Below are 13,548 nucleotides of genomic sequence, written 5' to 3'. Positions count from 1 at the left end.
CATAAGACTATGTCACAAAAAACAGTAGGAACTGCATTTGGGAAGCAGGCTTTGAAGGTCAGACCTTCTGAAGAGACTCCAGGGACCTAAGCTGATCCGCACACATTCTCTCCTCTCTGAAAGGGGTGGTTTGGATTTTAATTCCTTTGACACACATTCCCTCACCTACATACCTTGCCCCCAATCTGTACCACCCCTTAGAAATTCAAAAAGAAACAGGCACAGTTAGAATTCGTTGAACAAAGTCCCATCCCCTCCCTTCTTTCTGTGGGCACCTCCAACAACAAGACAAACCAGCCCTCCTGCCAAAGAACTAGCTCATTCAAAAGTCAGAAGTTTATTTTCTTAAACACTGTAATACAGGGAAAGGGAAGAGGCAGATATATATACTTGGGGTATCAGCACAAAATTGGGAGATGACTTTCTAAGCACTGCTGGAAGAATTATGGATGCTCTGAGATATGAATACACTGGTGCTGGACCAGTTTGGAGGAGTGAGGAAAGCACTTCCCACACTCCAAGCACTAATGTGACTTCTTCCTCATGTGAGTGAGCTGGTGTTGGACCAGGTTGGAGGACCAGCGGAAGCTTTTCCCACACTCCAAGCACTGATGCGTCTTCTCTGCTGTGTGGATGAGCATGTGCTGGACCAGGTTGGAGAACTGGGTGAAACTTTTCCCACATTCTGAAGACTGATGTGGCTTCTCTCCTGTGTGGATGAGCTGGTGCCGAGCCAGGCCAGAGGAGAGTGTGAAGCTCTTCCCGCACTCCAAGCACTGATGTGGCTTTTCCCTCTTGTGGATACGTTGGTGCCGAGATAGGTGACAAGATCGATTGAAGCTTTTCCCACACTCTGAGCACAGATATCGTTTCTCGCCTGTGTGGATGACCTGGTGTCTGGTCAGGTAGGAGTATTGGTTGAAGGTTTTGCCACACTCCAAGCACTGATGTGACTTCTCTGCTGTGTGGATACGCTGGTGTTTGGTCAGGTCATTGGACTGAGTGAAGCTCTTCCCACACTCTGAGCACCAATGTGGCTTCTCCCCTGTGTGGATGAGAAGGTGTTTGGTCAGGTCAGAGGAATGAGTGAACCTCTTCCCACACTCCGAGCATTGATGTGGTTTCTCCCCTGTGTGGATGAGCAGGTGCTGGGCCAGGTTGTAGGATCGGGTGAAGCTTTTCCCACACTCTGAGCACTGATGTGGCTTCTCGCCTGCATGGATGAGCCGGTGTATGGTCAGGTCGGAGGAATAAGTGAAGCTCTTCCCACACTCTGAGCACTGATGTGGCTTCTCCCCTGTGTGGGTGAGCTGGTGCCGGGCCAGGTGATAGGATCGGGTAAAGCTCTTCCCACATACTAAACACTGATATGCCTCCTTCCTTGTGTGGATACGCTGGTGCTCAGCCAGGCTGGAGGAATAACAAAATCTCTTCCCACACTCCAAGCACTGATGTGGCTTCTCCCCCGAGTGGATACGCTTGTGCCGGGCCAGGTAGGAGGATCGTGTGAAGCTCTTCCCACACTCTGAGCACTGATGTGGCTTCTCCCTTGTGTGTATGCACCAGTGCCTGGCCAGGCTGGAGAGCTCCTTGAATCTCTTCCCACACTTGGTGCAGAGGTGCCTCACACACTGGTGCTGGGATAGGTCTTGCCAGCAGATGAAGTTCTTCTTGCACTCAGTGCAGTGGTGCGTCTTCCTGGGCAGGTGGGTGCATTGGTGCTGAGACGGGGAGAAGAAAAATGGGTGAAGGACTTGATACATTTGACACAGCTGTGCCTAGCACTTCGCCCTGCTGCACTATAGATGCTTGACCAGGTCTGCGGGGTGCACCAGGCTATTCCCCAATTTGGTGAAGTGGTGGGGTAGCACTCCAGAATGGGTCTGGCAGTGAGCAACCAGGGTCAAGTGGCAGGTGAAGCTCTTCCCACACTTGGTGCATATGTGGGGCTTCTGCCCACTGTGCCTTATCTTGTGAAGAGCCAGGAGGGATGGGCAGTTAAAGGTTCTCTCACCTTGGGGGAGGGGTGGGTTTTGCCCCTGTGCTTAGCAGTGACCTTCTGCTTCACTCTTGACACCCTCCCCACGGCCTTGGCTGAGAACCAGTGCATCTTTCAAGAGGCTCTTTAGGTCTCTCAGCTCCACAAATTCTTCCCTGCACCCACAGCTTTTTCTGGGTGTTGCCCCTTCTCCACTCTCACGCCCAACTTGACATGGTACCTGGCTCACTGCTACATTCTCCTTCTGCTTTTGGGGCCTCCCCTGACTCTTGTGCCATTGATCCTCCTCAGGCATTAGGGAGTCCATTCCACCCAAACTCCCTGGGGAATTCCCTGCTGGCTCCAGGTCTGCAGGCCCTTCTGCAGGGGGGTGCTCCTCAGCTCTGCTCAGCAGCCAGCCACCTCCTGCATGGGGAAGAGAAACACCAGATTAGTGCCTACCCTGTTCGCAAAGGGCAAACACTGCTATTCGTTCAGCTGGCATGGGCCTCAGAGCAGGCCTCCACCTTGGCCCTTGTGTTCCCTGAAGAAGACAAGGTCTTTCTGCCAAATCCCCAAGTGCTGGGGCTGCGGGAGGGCAGGTCCCTGTGCTGGAATAATGTTCACTGCTCGGTGGAGTTCAGAGCAGGACTTTCAAGAGTTTCTGGTCCAGCTAGTCACCCCCAACACCTCAGACCCTGCTAGGAGAAGCACGTGTGGGACATGTATTAAGACAATACCTGAGTGCTCTAATGCGCTAAGTAGGAGGGAAGGGCTTAGAGCTGTGGCTGTCTCTTCTGAAAGGAGCAAAGCTGTGCTTCCTGCCTGCTTCCAGGGAAAGGTCTGGTGCAGGAGATGTGCCCATGGAGCTTTTCTCTGCTGATGGGTCTCAGGGGGGTCCATGTCACAGGAGTCTGCACCAGGTCAAAGGCATCAGCATGAGCCTGAACCTGGAATTTGTGCTGAGTCTGAGGCTTCGTGACACTCAGGGACACAGGGACTAAACAGGAAAAGGGTAATTCTTGGGAAAAACCTGGGATATTCACTTCCTCCCACAATGTGAGTTTCTGAATCCCACTGAAGCCATGGAGCCATTTAATGCAGTCTGAAACCATGAAGAAACACTTCCTGGGGTCCAGGGGAAGCAAGCCAGGGAGAGCCTCAGCTTCTCTTTTCCAACAGTCACGGCTACACAGAACCTTTGCATACCATACTGAATTCCACAGAGGACTCCCATCATGCCCTGGGAGAATGTGTTATAGAGCTATGGCTGCCTCGGGCTGGGGAATGAATATTTCTGAGTGACGATGGAAATATAAGATAATGTATCCCAGGGAAACCAGATCTGGGCCAATAAATCAAGACAGCAAGCCTGATTGTCCCCTGACATCCGTCATTACAGGGAGAAGTGAACAGCTGCTTCTCTTGGCATCCTTGAATTTCAGGGAGCGGGAACAAGACCTGCCTGGACACATTACAGCATGATGTACTGTATTTGCAGTCAGCACCCTGCAATAGCAGCACAGGACAGGTCTGCACTTTCCATGTCCCCCAGGCACCCTGGGCATGAAGCATTACTTAGAGCAGAGTCAGGTGGAGGGGACAGCCAGAACTCACCTGACAGCAGGTCCTTGGTCCTTGAGATTTCTCTACCGCCCTCATCTTCACAGACCCACAGCTCCACCTGTCCTTGCTGGATGCGGTAGATTAAGTCAGGTGCGGGACCCTGATATCCTGTTTGGGGCAGTGGTTAAACAGGGTTAGTGACGGGGTACTGGATGGAGAATAACCAGCTGGGATTAGGGGATCTATCCAAGGAACTCAAGGTTTGTATTAGGGCCTTGATGGACAAGGGAGGATGGTCATTTGGGATGAAAAAGAAAGCACTGCAGGAAGAAGCCTTGAAGAGATGATGGTCCTTGTCACCCAGGTGGTGGAGGGATGGGCACGGCAAAGCCCAACCATTCCCTGGTATAGAAAGGGTATTAAACTGACAGTCATCAGGGATAGGCATGAAGATGCCATAGGAGGGAGCAGAAACAGAAAGCTTTTACTGTTTTCAAGGTAGCACAAAGAAGAGACATTGGACACAATACTGGATAACATTTATCTTATTGGTGTAATTCCAGGCAAAGGAGCAGAAATAAACTTAGTTTCAATGCAGGTTTAAAGTGAGAACTTATGGCAATGGAAAGCATACAGGCTGAAAATGAATGGGGGGCTTTCTGGGAAAGAGGGTAATTCATCATCACCAGGGTACAGGAATGGAGGATTTTATTATAACTGTATTTGCCATTGACGCAGTCATCCCATCCAATGAGAGGATCATCCCAGGAGGGGAGATGAGTCCACAGGTTGGCAAATACCACAGGGTTCAAAACAGTTCCTGGGGCTCATGGATATGGACAAAAGAAGGCAGAAGAAGACATCTCACAGCATGAGAAAGGCCATAACATAGAGATGATCTATATTCACTTTGTTGAACTAGAGAAGGCATTTGAGCAGTTCCCTCAGGAAATCCTTTGGGGAGAAAGGGAGGGAAAAGAAACCATCAGAAAAGCAAACTGACATAAAAAGTTAAGTACTTCAACCCTGCACACAAGCCAGAACAAGCCCAGCTGTGAGAGATCCTCTGGAAATGAAAACTGGTTTTTGCTAGGACCTGCACCTAGCCCACTTCTTTTCACAGTGATGGGCATTTGATCTATAGAGATTTTAGGAAGAGCAGAGGAAAACTTTTGAGAATGGCATAGCGAGCTTGAGAGCACAGGTCTTAATTTAAATATAGCAAAGCCAGAGGCCCTGGTGTACAAAGAGGAAGATATTAGGGAGGAATGTGGACAAAAGCTTCTAGTGACCCATTGGTAGAAGTACCTGGGGTCCATCACCTGTACATCTGTCACTGGAGGAAGAGCTGAGGAAATGCATCGTCCATGTGCTGTGGCATGAGTGGCTGATAAGACTTCTGTCAACTTCTGCTGGGTCAGAACCAAAGGAGGAGAAAAGGGGATTTAGATATCACAGAACTGAGTATGCTGGGATTCCTAAATGTGATGGGGAGGACAAGTGAGGCAAGACAGGGAGGAAATCAGAATCATTTCCCCAATAAACAGCTTAGTGCACTTACATACAACGGACTGGACATGATATGAACGTGATGAGAAGGCAAAAGGAGATCATGCTGTCAAGAAACTGCTGCACCTGGAAGCACCAGGAGTTACAAGAATGGGGAAGACGCAAATGAAGGGGGTTGATCAAATGAAGGAGGATCTACCAATATGAAACGTGAGACAGGCCTGATCACTGACAGAGCAGTGGGGAGAAAGATTGAAACCACCAGCCAAGATCGCTTGAGAGTAAGACTGTTGAACAACAGGCAGTAGGCTATGAAACTCCAGAGGTCATAGTTTCATAGTTTCATAATAGCTAGTCGGAAGGGACCTAGGTAGATCATCTAGTCCGACCCCCTGCCTTGGCAGGAAAGAGCACCGGGGTCAGATGATTCCGGCAAGGTGCTCATCTAACTTCCTTTTAAAAATCCCCAGGCTAGGAGCCTGCACCACTTCCCCTGGAAGCCGGTTCCAGGCCCTAGCCGCCCTGACTGTGAAGTAGCGCCTCCTAATATCTAATCTAAACCTACCCTCCGCCAGCTTGTGACCGTTATTCCTGGTCACTCCTGGCAGCGCACGGGGGAACAGGGACTCCCCCAATACCTGCTGATCCCCCATGACCAGTTTGTAGCAGGCCACAAGGTCCCCCCTTAACCTTCTCTTGTGGAGGCTAAACAGGTTCAGGTCCCGTAGCCTCTCCTCATAAGGCCTGCCCTGCTGCCCCCTGATCATACGAGTGGCCTCCTCTGGACTCTTTCCATATCGTCCACGTCCCTCTTGAAGTGTGGCGCCCAGAACTGGACGCAGTACTCCAGCTGCGGCCTGACCAGTGCCGCATAGAGGGGGAGGATCACCTCCCTGGACCTGCTCGAGATGCATCTGTGGATGCATGACAGGGTACGGTTGGCCTTCTTGACTGCCTCCCCACACTGCCGGCCCATGTTCATCGTGGAGTCAATGACGACTCCAAGATCCTTTTCCGTCTCCGTGCTGGCAAGAGGGGAGTTCCCCAACCTGTAGGTATGGTGCCAGTTGTTCCTCCCCAGGTGCATCACTTTGCACCTGTCTGTGTTGACTCCCATCCTATTCTCATCCACCCACCCCTGTAAGCTGTCTAGGTCTGATTACAGCATATTCCTCCCTTCTAGCGTGCCCACATCCCCCCACATCTTAATGTCATCAGCAAATTTGAACAGGGTGCTTTTTACCTCCTTGTCCAAATCACTGATGATGTTGAACAGCGTGGGCCCGAGGACGGAGTTCTGGGGGACCCCACTGCCCACGTCCTTCCAGGTTGAGAAGGACCCCTCCACTACCACCCTCTGGGTGCGGCCCTCCAGCCAGTTGGCGACCCATTTGACTGTGTGGTTGTCTACACCACAGCCCCCCAGTTTCTTAATGAGAACAGGGTGAGAGACAGTGTCGAAGGCCTTCCAAAAGTCCAGGAAGACGATGTCCACTGCTACCCCTGCGTCTAATGATCTGATCGTAAAAGGCCACCAGGTTGGTCTGACAGGACCTGCCACTGATGAACCCTTGCCCCTAAGCATGCAGTCTCCTGGCTGGCCCCTCCTGGATGTGTGCCAGCATAATTTTCTCAAACAGCTTGCCTAGGATCGAGGTAAGACTAACCGGCCTATAGTTTCCCGGGTCCTCCTTCCTGCCTTTTTTGAAGATGAGGACCACGTTGGCCCTCTTCCAGTCCTCCGGTACCTCACCAGAGCACCATGAGTGCTCATAAAGTTGTGCCAGGGGACTTGCAATGACCTCGGCCAGTTCCTTTAGAACTCTAGGGTGGAGATCATCTGGACCAGCTGACTTGAATACATACAACCCCTCCAGAAGCTCCCTAACTAAATCCTTGCTAACCCGTGGCCCAAGTGTGCTTCCCCCGGGGCCCGAGGGGGGCCCAGCAGGGAGGTGGCTGTTCTGGTCTCTTAGGAAGACGGAGGCAAAGAAATCGTTAAACATGTTAGCTTTGCCGTCTGGTGTGACGACCAAGTTTCCCATCACATCCTGCAAGGGCCCCACGTTACCCAGGAACTTCTTTTTACCCCCTATGTATTTAAAGAAGGACTTCTTATTGTCCTTAATCTGGGAAGCTAGTCACAGTTCCATCTCTGCCTTGGCCTTCCTAACTACCCCCTACATCCCCAAGTGACTGCAGTGTAGTCATCCCTGGCGATGTCCCCTTCTTTCCATTGGGTGTAAGCCTCCCTTTTAGCAAGGAGACATTCCCAGATGCTTTTGGTGAGCCACGGAGGCTTGTGTGCTCTCCTGCTCCCCTTGATCCTCATTGGGATTACCTTCCTTTGGGCTTGGAGGATCGTCTCCTGAAGGAGCGACCACTGTCCTTGGACACCTGGCTCCCCTCCCTTCTGGGACCTCAGCACTTCTCCAACTATCCTCCTTAGCTCGTTGAAGTTTGCCCTCCTAAAATCTAGGGCTGCTGCCTTGCTGCATGCTGTTGCCACTGCTGGATGGTGAATTCCAGCAGGCGATGATCGCTGTCGCCCAGGGGGTCGAGCACCCGCAGCCCCCTCACCAGGTCATCACCCGTGGCCAGCACTAGGTCCAACAAGGCATCTCCCTAGGGGGGCTGTGCACCTCCTGGGTGAGATGGAGGTCCTGCACTCTGGCCCAGAACCGACGTGAGCGGTCAGACCTGGCTGACTGCTCTTCCCAGCAGATGTCTGGGAAGTTCAGGTCCCCCATGACTACCACATCCTTAGCCTTCACTACCTCTGTGAGTTGACCCAAGAATTCCTGGTCAAGCTCTTCTTGTTGGGGCTAGAAGGCACCTCAGGAGGTCACATCTAGTCCAACCCCCTACTCAAAAACAGGATCAGCCCCATTTACATCATCCCAGCCAAGACTTTGGCTAGTTGGGTCTTGAAAATCTCCAAGGATGGAGATACCACCACCGCTCTGGGTAACCTGTTCCACTGTTTCACCACCCTCCTAGTGAAAAAATTCCCTAATATGTAACCTAAACTTTGCTTGCTGCAACCTCATATGCATGCTCCTTGTCCTGACATCTATCATCACTGAGAACAGTCCAGCCCCATCCTCTTTTGAACCCCACTGCAGTTAATTGAAGGCTGCTATTAAGTCCCTTCTCTGTCTCCTCTTCCACAGCCCCCTGTGGTTCAGCGGTAGAGTCCCTGTCCACCACACAAAAGACCTGGGTTCAATTCCCAGATGCTTATACGAATGCGGCCATGGAAGCATCAAGCGTCTGGACCCAGTTTGGCCTTGAAATCTGTCTCAGTGGCCTAAAGGGGAAATGTGAGGTCTGGGCAGGCTCCACTCCTCCAAAAAAACTTCCTGCCTCAGCATGTGCACTGAAGGTCTGGGTGACCTCTCATGCATACACCATGATCTGGAAAAATCAGTGGTTGCCAAACAGTCTCCACAACTCTAGACTAATTAAGTCCAGGTCCTTCAGCCTCTCCTCGCAAGTCATGTCCCCTAGGCCCCCTCAACATTTTTGTTGCCCTCCAGTGGACTCTCTCCAGCTTGTCCACATTGAAGGGCCTAAAATTGAACAGAAGACTCCAGATGTGGCCTCACCAGTGCTGAACAGTGGGGAATAATCACTTCCCTGGACCTACTGGCAACACTACCAGTTCAGCCCAGGATGTCATTAGCCTTGGCAACACGGGAACAAGGGTACACTGCTGGCTCATATCCACCTTATTTTCCACTGTCACGCCCAAGCGCTTTTCTGCAGAGCAGCTGCCCTGCCAGTCACCCCTCCCAACTATGACAAGTTGCTCTTCTGCCATACTCACTAGTCTTCCTGCACATCAGGATAGTTTGTTCCTATACTCTCAGTAAGGCTTCTTTAAACTACTCCAGAGAGAAGCAAGAACCAGCACTTTACCCAGGGAAATGAGGGCGTCGTAATTCTTCAGCATCTGGTCCTGGTAAAGCACCTTGTCTTCATCTTCCAGCAGCTCCCACTCCTTCCGTGTGAAGTACACAGCCACATCCTCAAACACCTCCTGGAGCTGCAGTCACAAGCGTTACACCATCAGTGTCTCTAGTTCCAGCTGCTTCCAGACCCCTCAGCCCTGTCTGCCAGGACTCTGCTCTACAACTAATTGCATGTCTAGCCATGACAGGCAGGGTGCAAAAGTCCCCGTGAGTCAGCTGACCTGTGATGTGGATGCAGCTGTGGACACAGGAGTTCAGGTGATTGCCTTAGCCCAGCTTACCTCGTTCTCCTTGCTTGGCCCCTTGCTTGAGGCAGCACTTTTAGGGGCAGGGAGCCCCAGCTCCTCGCGCTCTGACCAGGCATTCCCGTGCCAGCACCCCTTGCTCTCTGCACTTGGAAAGGAGCTCCTGCTAATGCAGCCTGGTGCTTTTGCAGCCTCTGTCACCACAGGCTTATCGCTCATCAGAGCTCTCTGCCCCATAACTTCTTTTCACCCCTGGCTCCTCCTTGGCTCTACCCCAGCTCTACTCCCGCCCCCAACTGAACCCAGTGCCCTGCTCACCTCTTGCCTTGGAGGCCTGCCCTGCCCCTTCTGCCATTGGCCCAGGTCACGTGTCAGGGAGCCCCTGTCCTCCAGTCTCCCTGGGAAAGTCCTGTACAGCTCCAGGTTTCCAGGCTCTTCTCCAGGAGGCTTCTGCTCAGCTCTGCTCAGGGTCCCAGCACCTGCACGGTGGAGAAGGCACAGGTGAGCCCTGGTCCTGCTGGCACAGGGAAAGCCCTGCTCCTCTCCTGTACTGGCCCAGCACAAAGGCAGCCAGAGCCTTCATCGTGTGGAGAGTGGGGAGAAGAAAGACTCCAAGCCCCACAGCTCTTCCTAATAGACTTCTATTGGCATGAAGATGAAGATGAGACCCAGTAACTCTGTCCCGGTGCAGGGTGGTGATCGCACCACCATGTCAGAGCCTGCAGGGACCTCACTCCGTGAGGAAGAAGCTGGAGGGATGTTGGTGCTGTGTCACATCCACAGGTTAGGGGTCAGGGAGAAGTGCAAGGTGGGGCCTCTCCAGGGCATGTGAAATGCTTCCAGGGGCATGGGGAGAACAAGAAAAACCGATCCTTTGGGACACTGACACCATGAAAATGCTTGGAGGAGAGATTACTCCACTGAGGGACGGTGCCTCATGTTGATGGAAAAGGGAGAACCACCGCTCCATACCTGCTCCTGGGGAAGGGCCTCGTCTGGGGCACCAGCCTGAGGAGCTTTCGACTGCTGACATTGCCCAGGTCTCCTCTGCTCTGGGGGAATCTGCAAGACGGAGGCCCGGGTTAACTCTACCTGACCCAGATGGAGACACTGGGGAATCTCACCTGCACCAGCCCCTTATGGGGAATGGGGGCCTCATGGAGGCACGAGAAACGGACGAGCGAGCACTGACTGCTGGGACACGAATAAGGTTCCTGACTGGTATCGTGGCAGTATGACAAGGCCCAAGCAAGATAAAGCCTCTCTCTGCTGGGTGCTGCACTCAGGGGGAAAGACCGAGGGCCCCAGCCTGGGAGACACCCGCCCGCAGGGACCAGCGCTCGGCCCCCCCACCCACAGGGCAGACACGTGACCCGCTCCCCCGCGTGCAGGACGGCCTCGCCGGCACCCAGACCTCGCACGCCCGGGCCTCCACCCTGTCCCTCACCTGACGCCTGGCGGGGCGGGGGCTCCTCTCTGGGGACGCGGGGTGGCTGGTCCCGAGGCCCCGGGGTTCCCCTCTGCCCTGCCTCCTCCAGCGGCCTGTCGGCACCACGGGCATGCGGCTGCTCCGGCCAGGCATCACCAGGCTCCCGCCGCGCCCCCGTGGGCTGCATCTCGTCTGCCGACACGTCCTCGACCTTCCCCTTCACTGTCACCTGGGGATGAGACAAACGCATCGGTGGGGAGCGCGGACGTGGGGGAGACGGGGCGGGGAGGGAGCATCCCGCAAACACGTGGAAACGGGGACAGCAGCATCCACGATCGGGGTGAAACCTGCTCACCTGCAGTTTCTCACCCGCCTCCTGCTCCACTTGAATCCCCTCGGCCAGGGCCACGGCCTGGGCGCAGGTCTCCACGCCGCGCCCCCACTCCCAGCTCCGCATGCCCGGGGGCAGGATGGCCAGGAACTGCTCCAGCACCACCAGCTCCAGGACCTGCTCCGTGCTGCGGCGCTGGGGCTCTAGCCAGCGCTGGCACAGCTCCCGCAGGCGCCTGCAAGCCTCCCGCGGCCCCTGGGCGCCCAGGTAGCGCAGGCCCCGGAAGCGCTGGCGCCAGGTCTCTGGGGCGGCGAGCTCGTCCCCGGTGCCGGCTGGGGGGTCTCTGGGGGAACCGGCCTCAGACGGGGGCTGCATGGCCTGCTCCGCCGCCTGGCCCCGCATCTCCCCGCGCGGGGCCGGCTCCTCCCGCGGCTGCGGCTTGATACGTGGCGCCCACCGCCCCTTGGCAGCGTCTCCGGTGCCAGTCCGGACGACACGAGGGACTTGTCCTGCACGCTCAGCTCCTGCCTGGAGCCCCCCTGGGTCCCGCACCTCCGGCGTCACCTCCGGCTGCAGCAGGGCTGCGACGGGAAGGGCCACGGCTGCCATGGGCTCCAGAGCAGCCATGGTCTACTGCAGGAAGGCCTCCCCCCGTGCTCGCCACGGCGCCTGCCCACAGCCTCCCGTCTGGGGCCTGCGGGAGAGGAGACAGCAGTGACGTCACCGCCACTGGGAGACCCACACCATGACCCTGCCCCCGCCCCGGCCCCCGCCCTTCCACAGAGCAGCCTCACCCAGTCCACACCCGTAGGCACGGCCCTCCAGTGCCCCCAGCCCTGGCCCCACCATGGCACCCCCCGCACCAGCAGGGCACCCTGCACCACAGCCTTCCCCGGGCACCCCCAGCCTCCCCCACACCTGCGGGGCACCCCCCCTCCGGCTCCCCGCCCCCCTCGGGGTACCCCCCCTCAGGCCCCTCCCGAGCCCCCCGGACCAGGGCTGCCCCCCCTCCTTCGCGCGGGCCCCGGGACAAACCGACCCCACCCGCTCCGCGCTGGGCTGGGCTGGGCTGGGCTGGGCAGCCCCGCCCCCGCCCCTCCCTAGCTCCGCCCCCGCCGCGGGGGCTCCTGGGAGCGTAGCCCAATCCCGCCCAGCGCTGCGCTGGCTCCTCCCCCGCCTTGTGACGCCACGTGACGCATCGTCACTCCCGCTGCCAGCACGGGCAGCCGCACGTGGCCGGGGGCGGGGCGAGTGGGGGTCCGTCCCGCCGTCCTGTCAGAGCCGCAGGTGGGAGGGGGCGGCGGTTCACCCCCGGCAGGCCCCCGCGGTGTGCGCCGGCGCAGACGCGTCCCCGGCCCAGAGCGACCCGGCCAGGCTCGGAGGAGGCGGGGACGGCCCCGGGCCCCAGCACCGCCCCCCCGCCCCGCGCGGCGAGGGGGAGGGACGAGCCGGGCAGGGGGACGTGCCCTGCCCCGGGGGCGGAGCCTGAGCCAGCTGCCGGGGGGGCTGCGAGGGGCCCTGGGCAGGTGACCCCCGGTCGCAGCCCAGTCCCGGACCCCGGCTCCCACCCCTGCCCAGCTCCGGGGGCGCCGACGTGCGGCCCTCGCCCGGGGTTTCCTTTTGCTTCCCTTCAGCTCCTTGCTTCCCTGGGGCTGCTTGTTCGCTGCGGGAGGTCGTCCTCTCCTGATTTCTCTCTGCCCCTTTCCCTCGTCCCGGGGAGCCTGCTGCATTGCTGTTCGGCCGTTAGTGTCCCGTGCTGCTCAGGGCGGGGGGTGGGGGGCGTCCTCCTGTTTCCTGCCCCTCCTGAGCCGCCCTGCGTTCCTGGCCCGAGGTGAAGGACTCGCAGTCCTCCTGCTCCTCGTTTCCCTGTGCGCTCGCTTGCCCGCGGGCACCTCCTGAAGAGGGGCCCTTCTCCCCACGGAGGCTGCAGCTGTGGGACTGCTTGCAGACCGCACACAACTCTACTTTGCCTTTTTAATATAAAAAAAAAACAAAAAAAAAAACATTTTATTAGAAAAGGCTGTCACTATGAAACACATTAAGAAAAAACTACAAGTAAACAAAACGCACCTGAGGTTTCACAAAGTTAATACAAACTCTCTTTTACAAAATTTCCTAACATTCACAGAAGAAATAAAATCACTTGTGAATTCCTGAAAACCCATTTAGAAATCATTTAACTTGTTTCTTATATAATTGCAAGTTCCCTCACCCACTCTTGGAGCCCCTTATCCATTTTATCAGAGGGGAAAAAACAAAAACAGGCACTATTAAACACATTGTGGAACCAGAATCCCACCTTATTACATAATATTCACATATTCAATGTCGCAATCGACCTGCTGAAGGCCCCCCCCCACCCTTGCTGGCAAATATGCTGTCCCTTAAACTATCCTATGCCTACGCGGGGCTGAAACAACCCTCTGAAGTCCAGCCCTTCCCAGGGCGTTGTATCCCCTCCTTGCGTTCTCTGCTTTCCTCTTCCTCTATAGAAATACAACTCGTGCATAGCTAAT

General features: G+C 55.8%; 1 protein-coding gene across 1 annotated transcript; it reads right to left on the bottom strand.

Moving 5' to 3' along the window:
- Positions 1-314: 314 nt before the first annotated feature.
- Positions 315-11,830, bottom strand: LOC149865277 (uncharacterized). Its single transcript, XM_090048051.1, has 8 exons — positions 11,057-11,830; positions 10,720-10,930; positions 10,245-10,334; positions 9,591-9,751; positions 8,975-9,101; positions 3,596-3,712; positions 2,220-2,404; positions 315-1,721 (listed from the first exon to the last, which is right to left on the bottom strand). Exons 1-8 carry the CDS (start codon positions 11,657-11,659, stop codon positions 525-527), a joined length of 2,691 nt encoding a protein of 896 aa, XP_089904177.1. The 5' UTR covers positions 11,660-11,830; the 3' UTR covers positions 315-524.
- Positions 11,831-13,548: the final 1,718 nt, after the last annotated feature.

Source organism: Crocodylus siamensis, chromosome 5, assembly GCF_052110815.1.
Source record: "Crocodylus siamensis isolate JL-2025a chromosome 5, ASM5211081v1, whole genome shotgun sequence".
Classification (NCBI taxonomy): Eukaryota; Metazoa; Chordata; order Crocodylia; family Crocodylidae; genus Crocodylus; species Crocodylus siamensis.
Note: the sequence above shows the minus strand (reverse complement) of the source record. Positions and strands in the feature narration are given on the sequence as shown.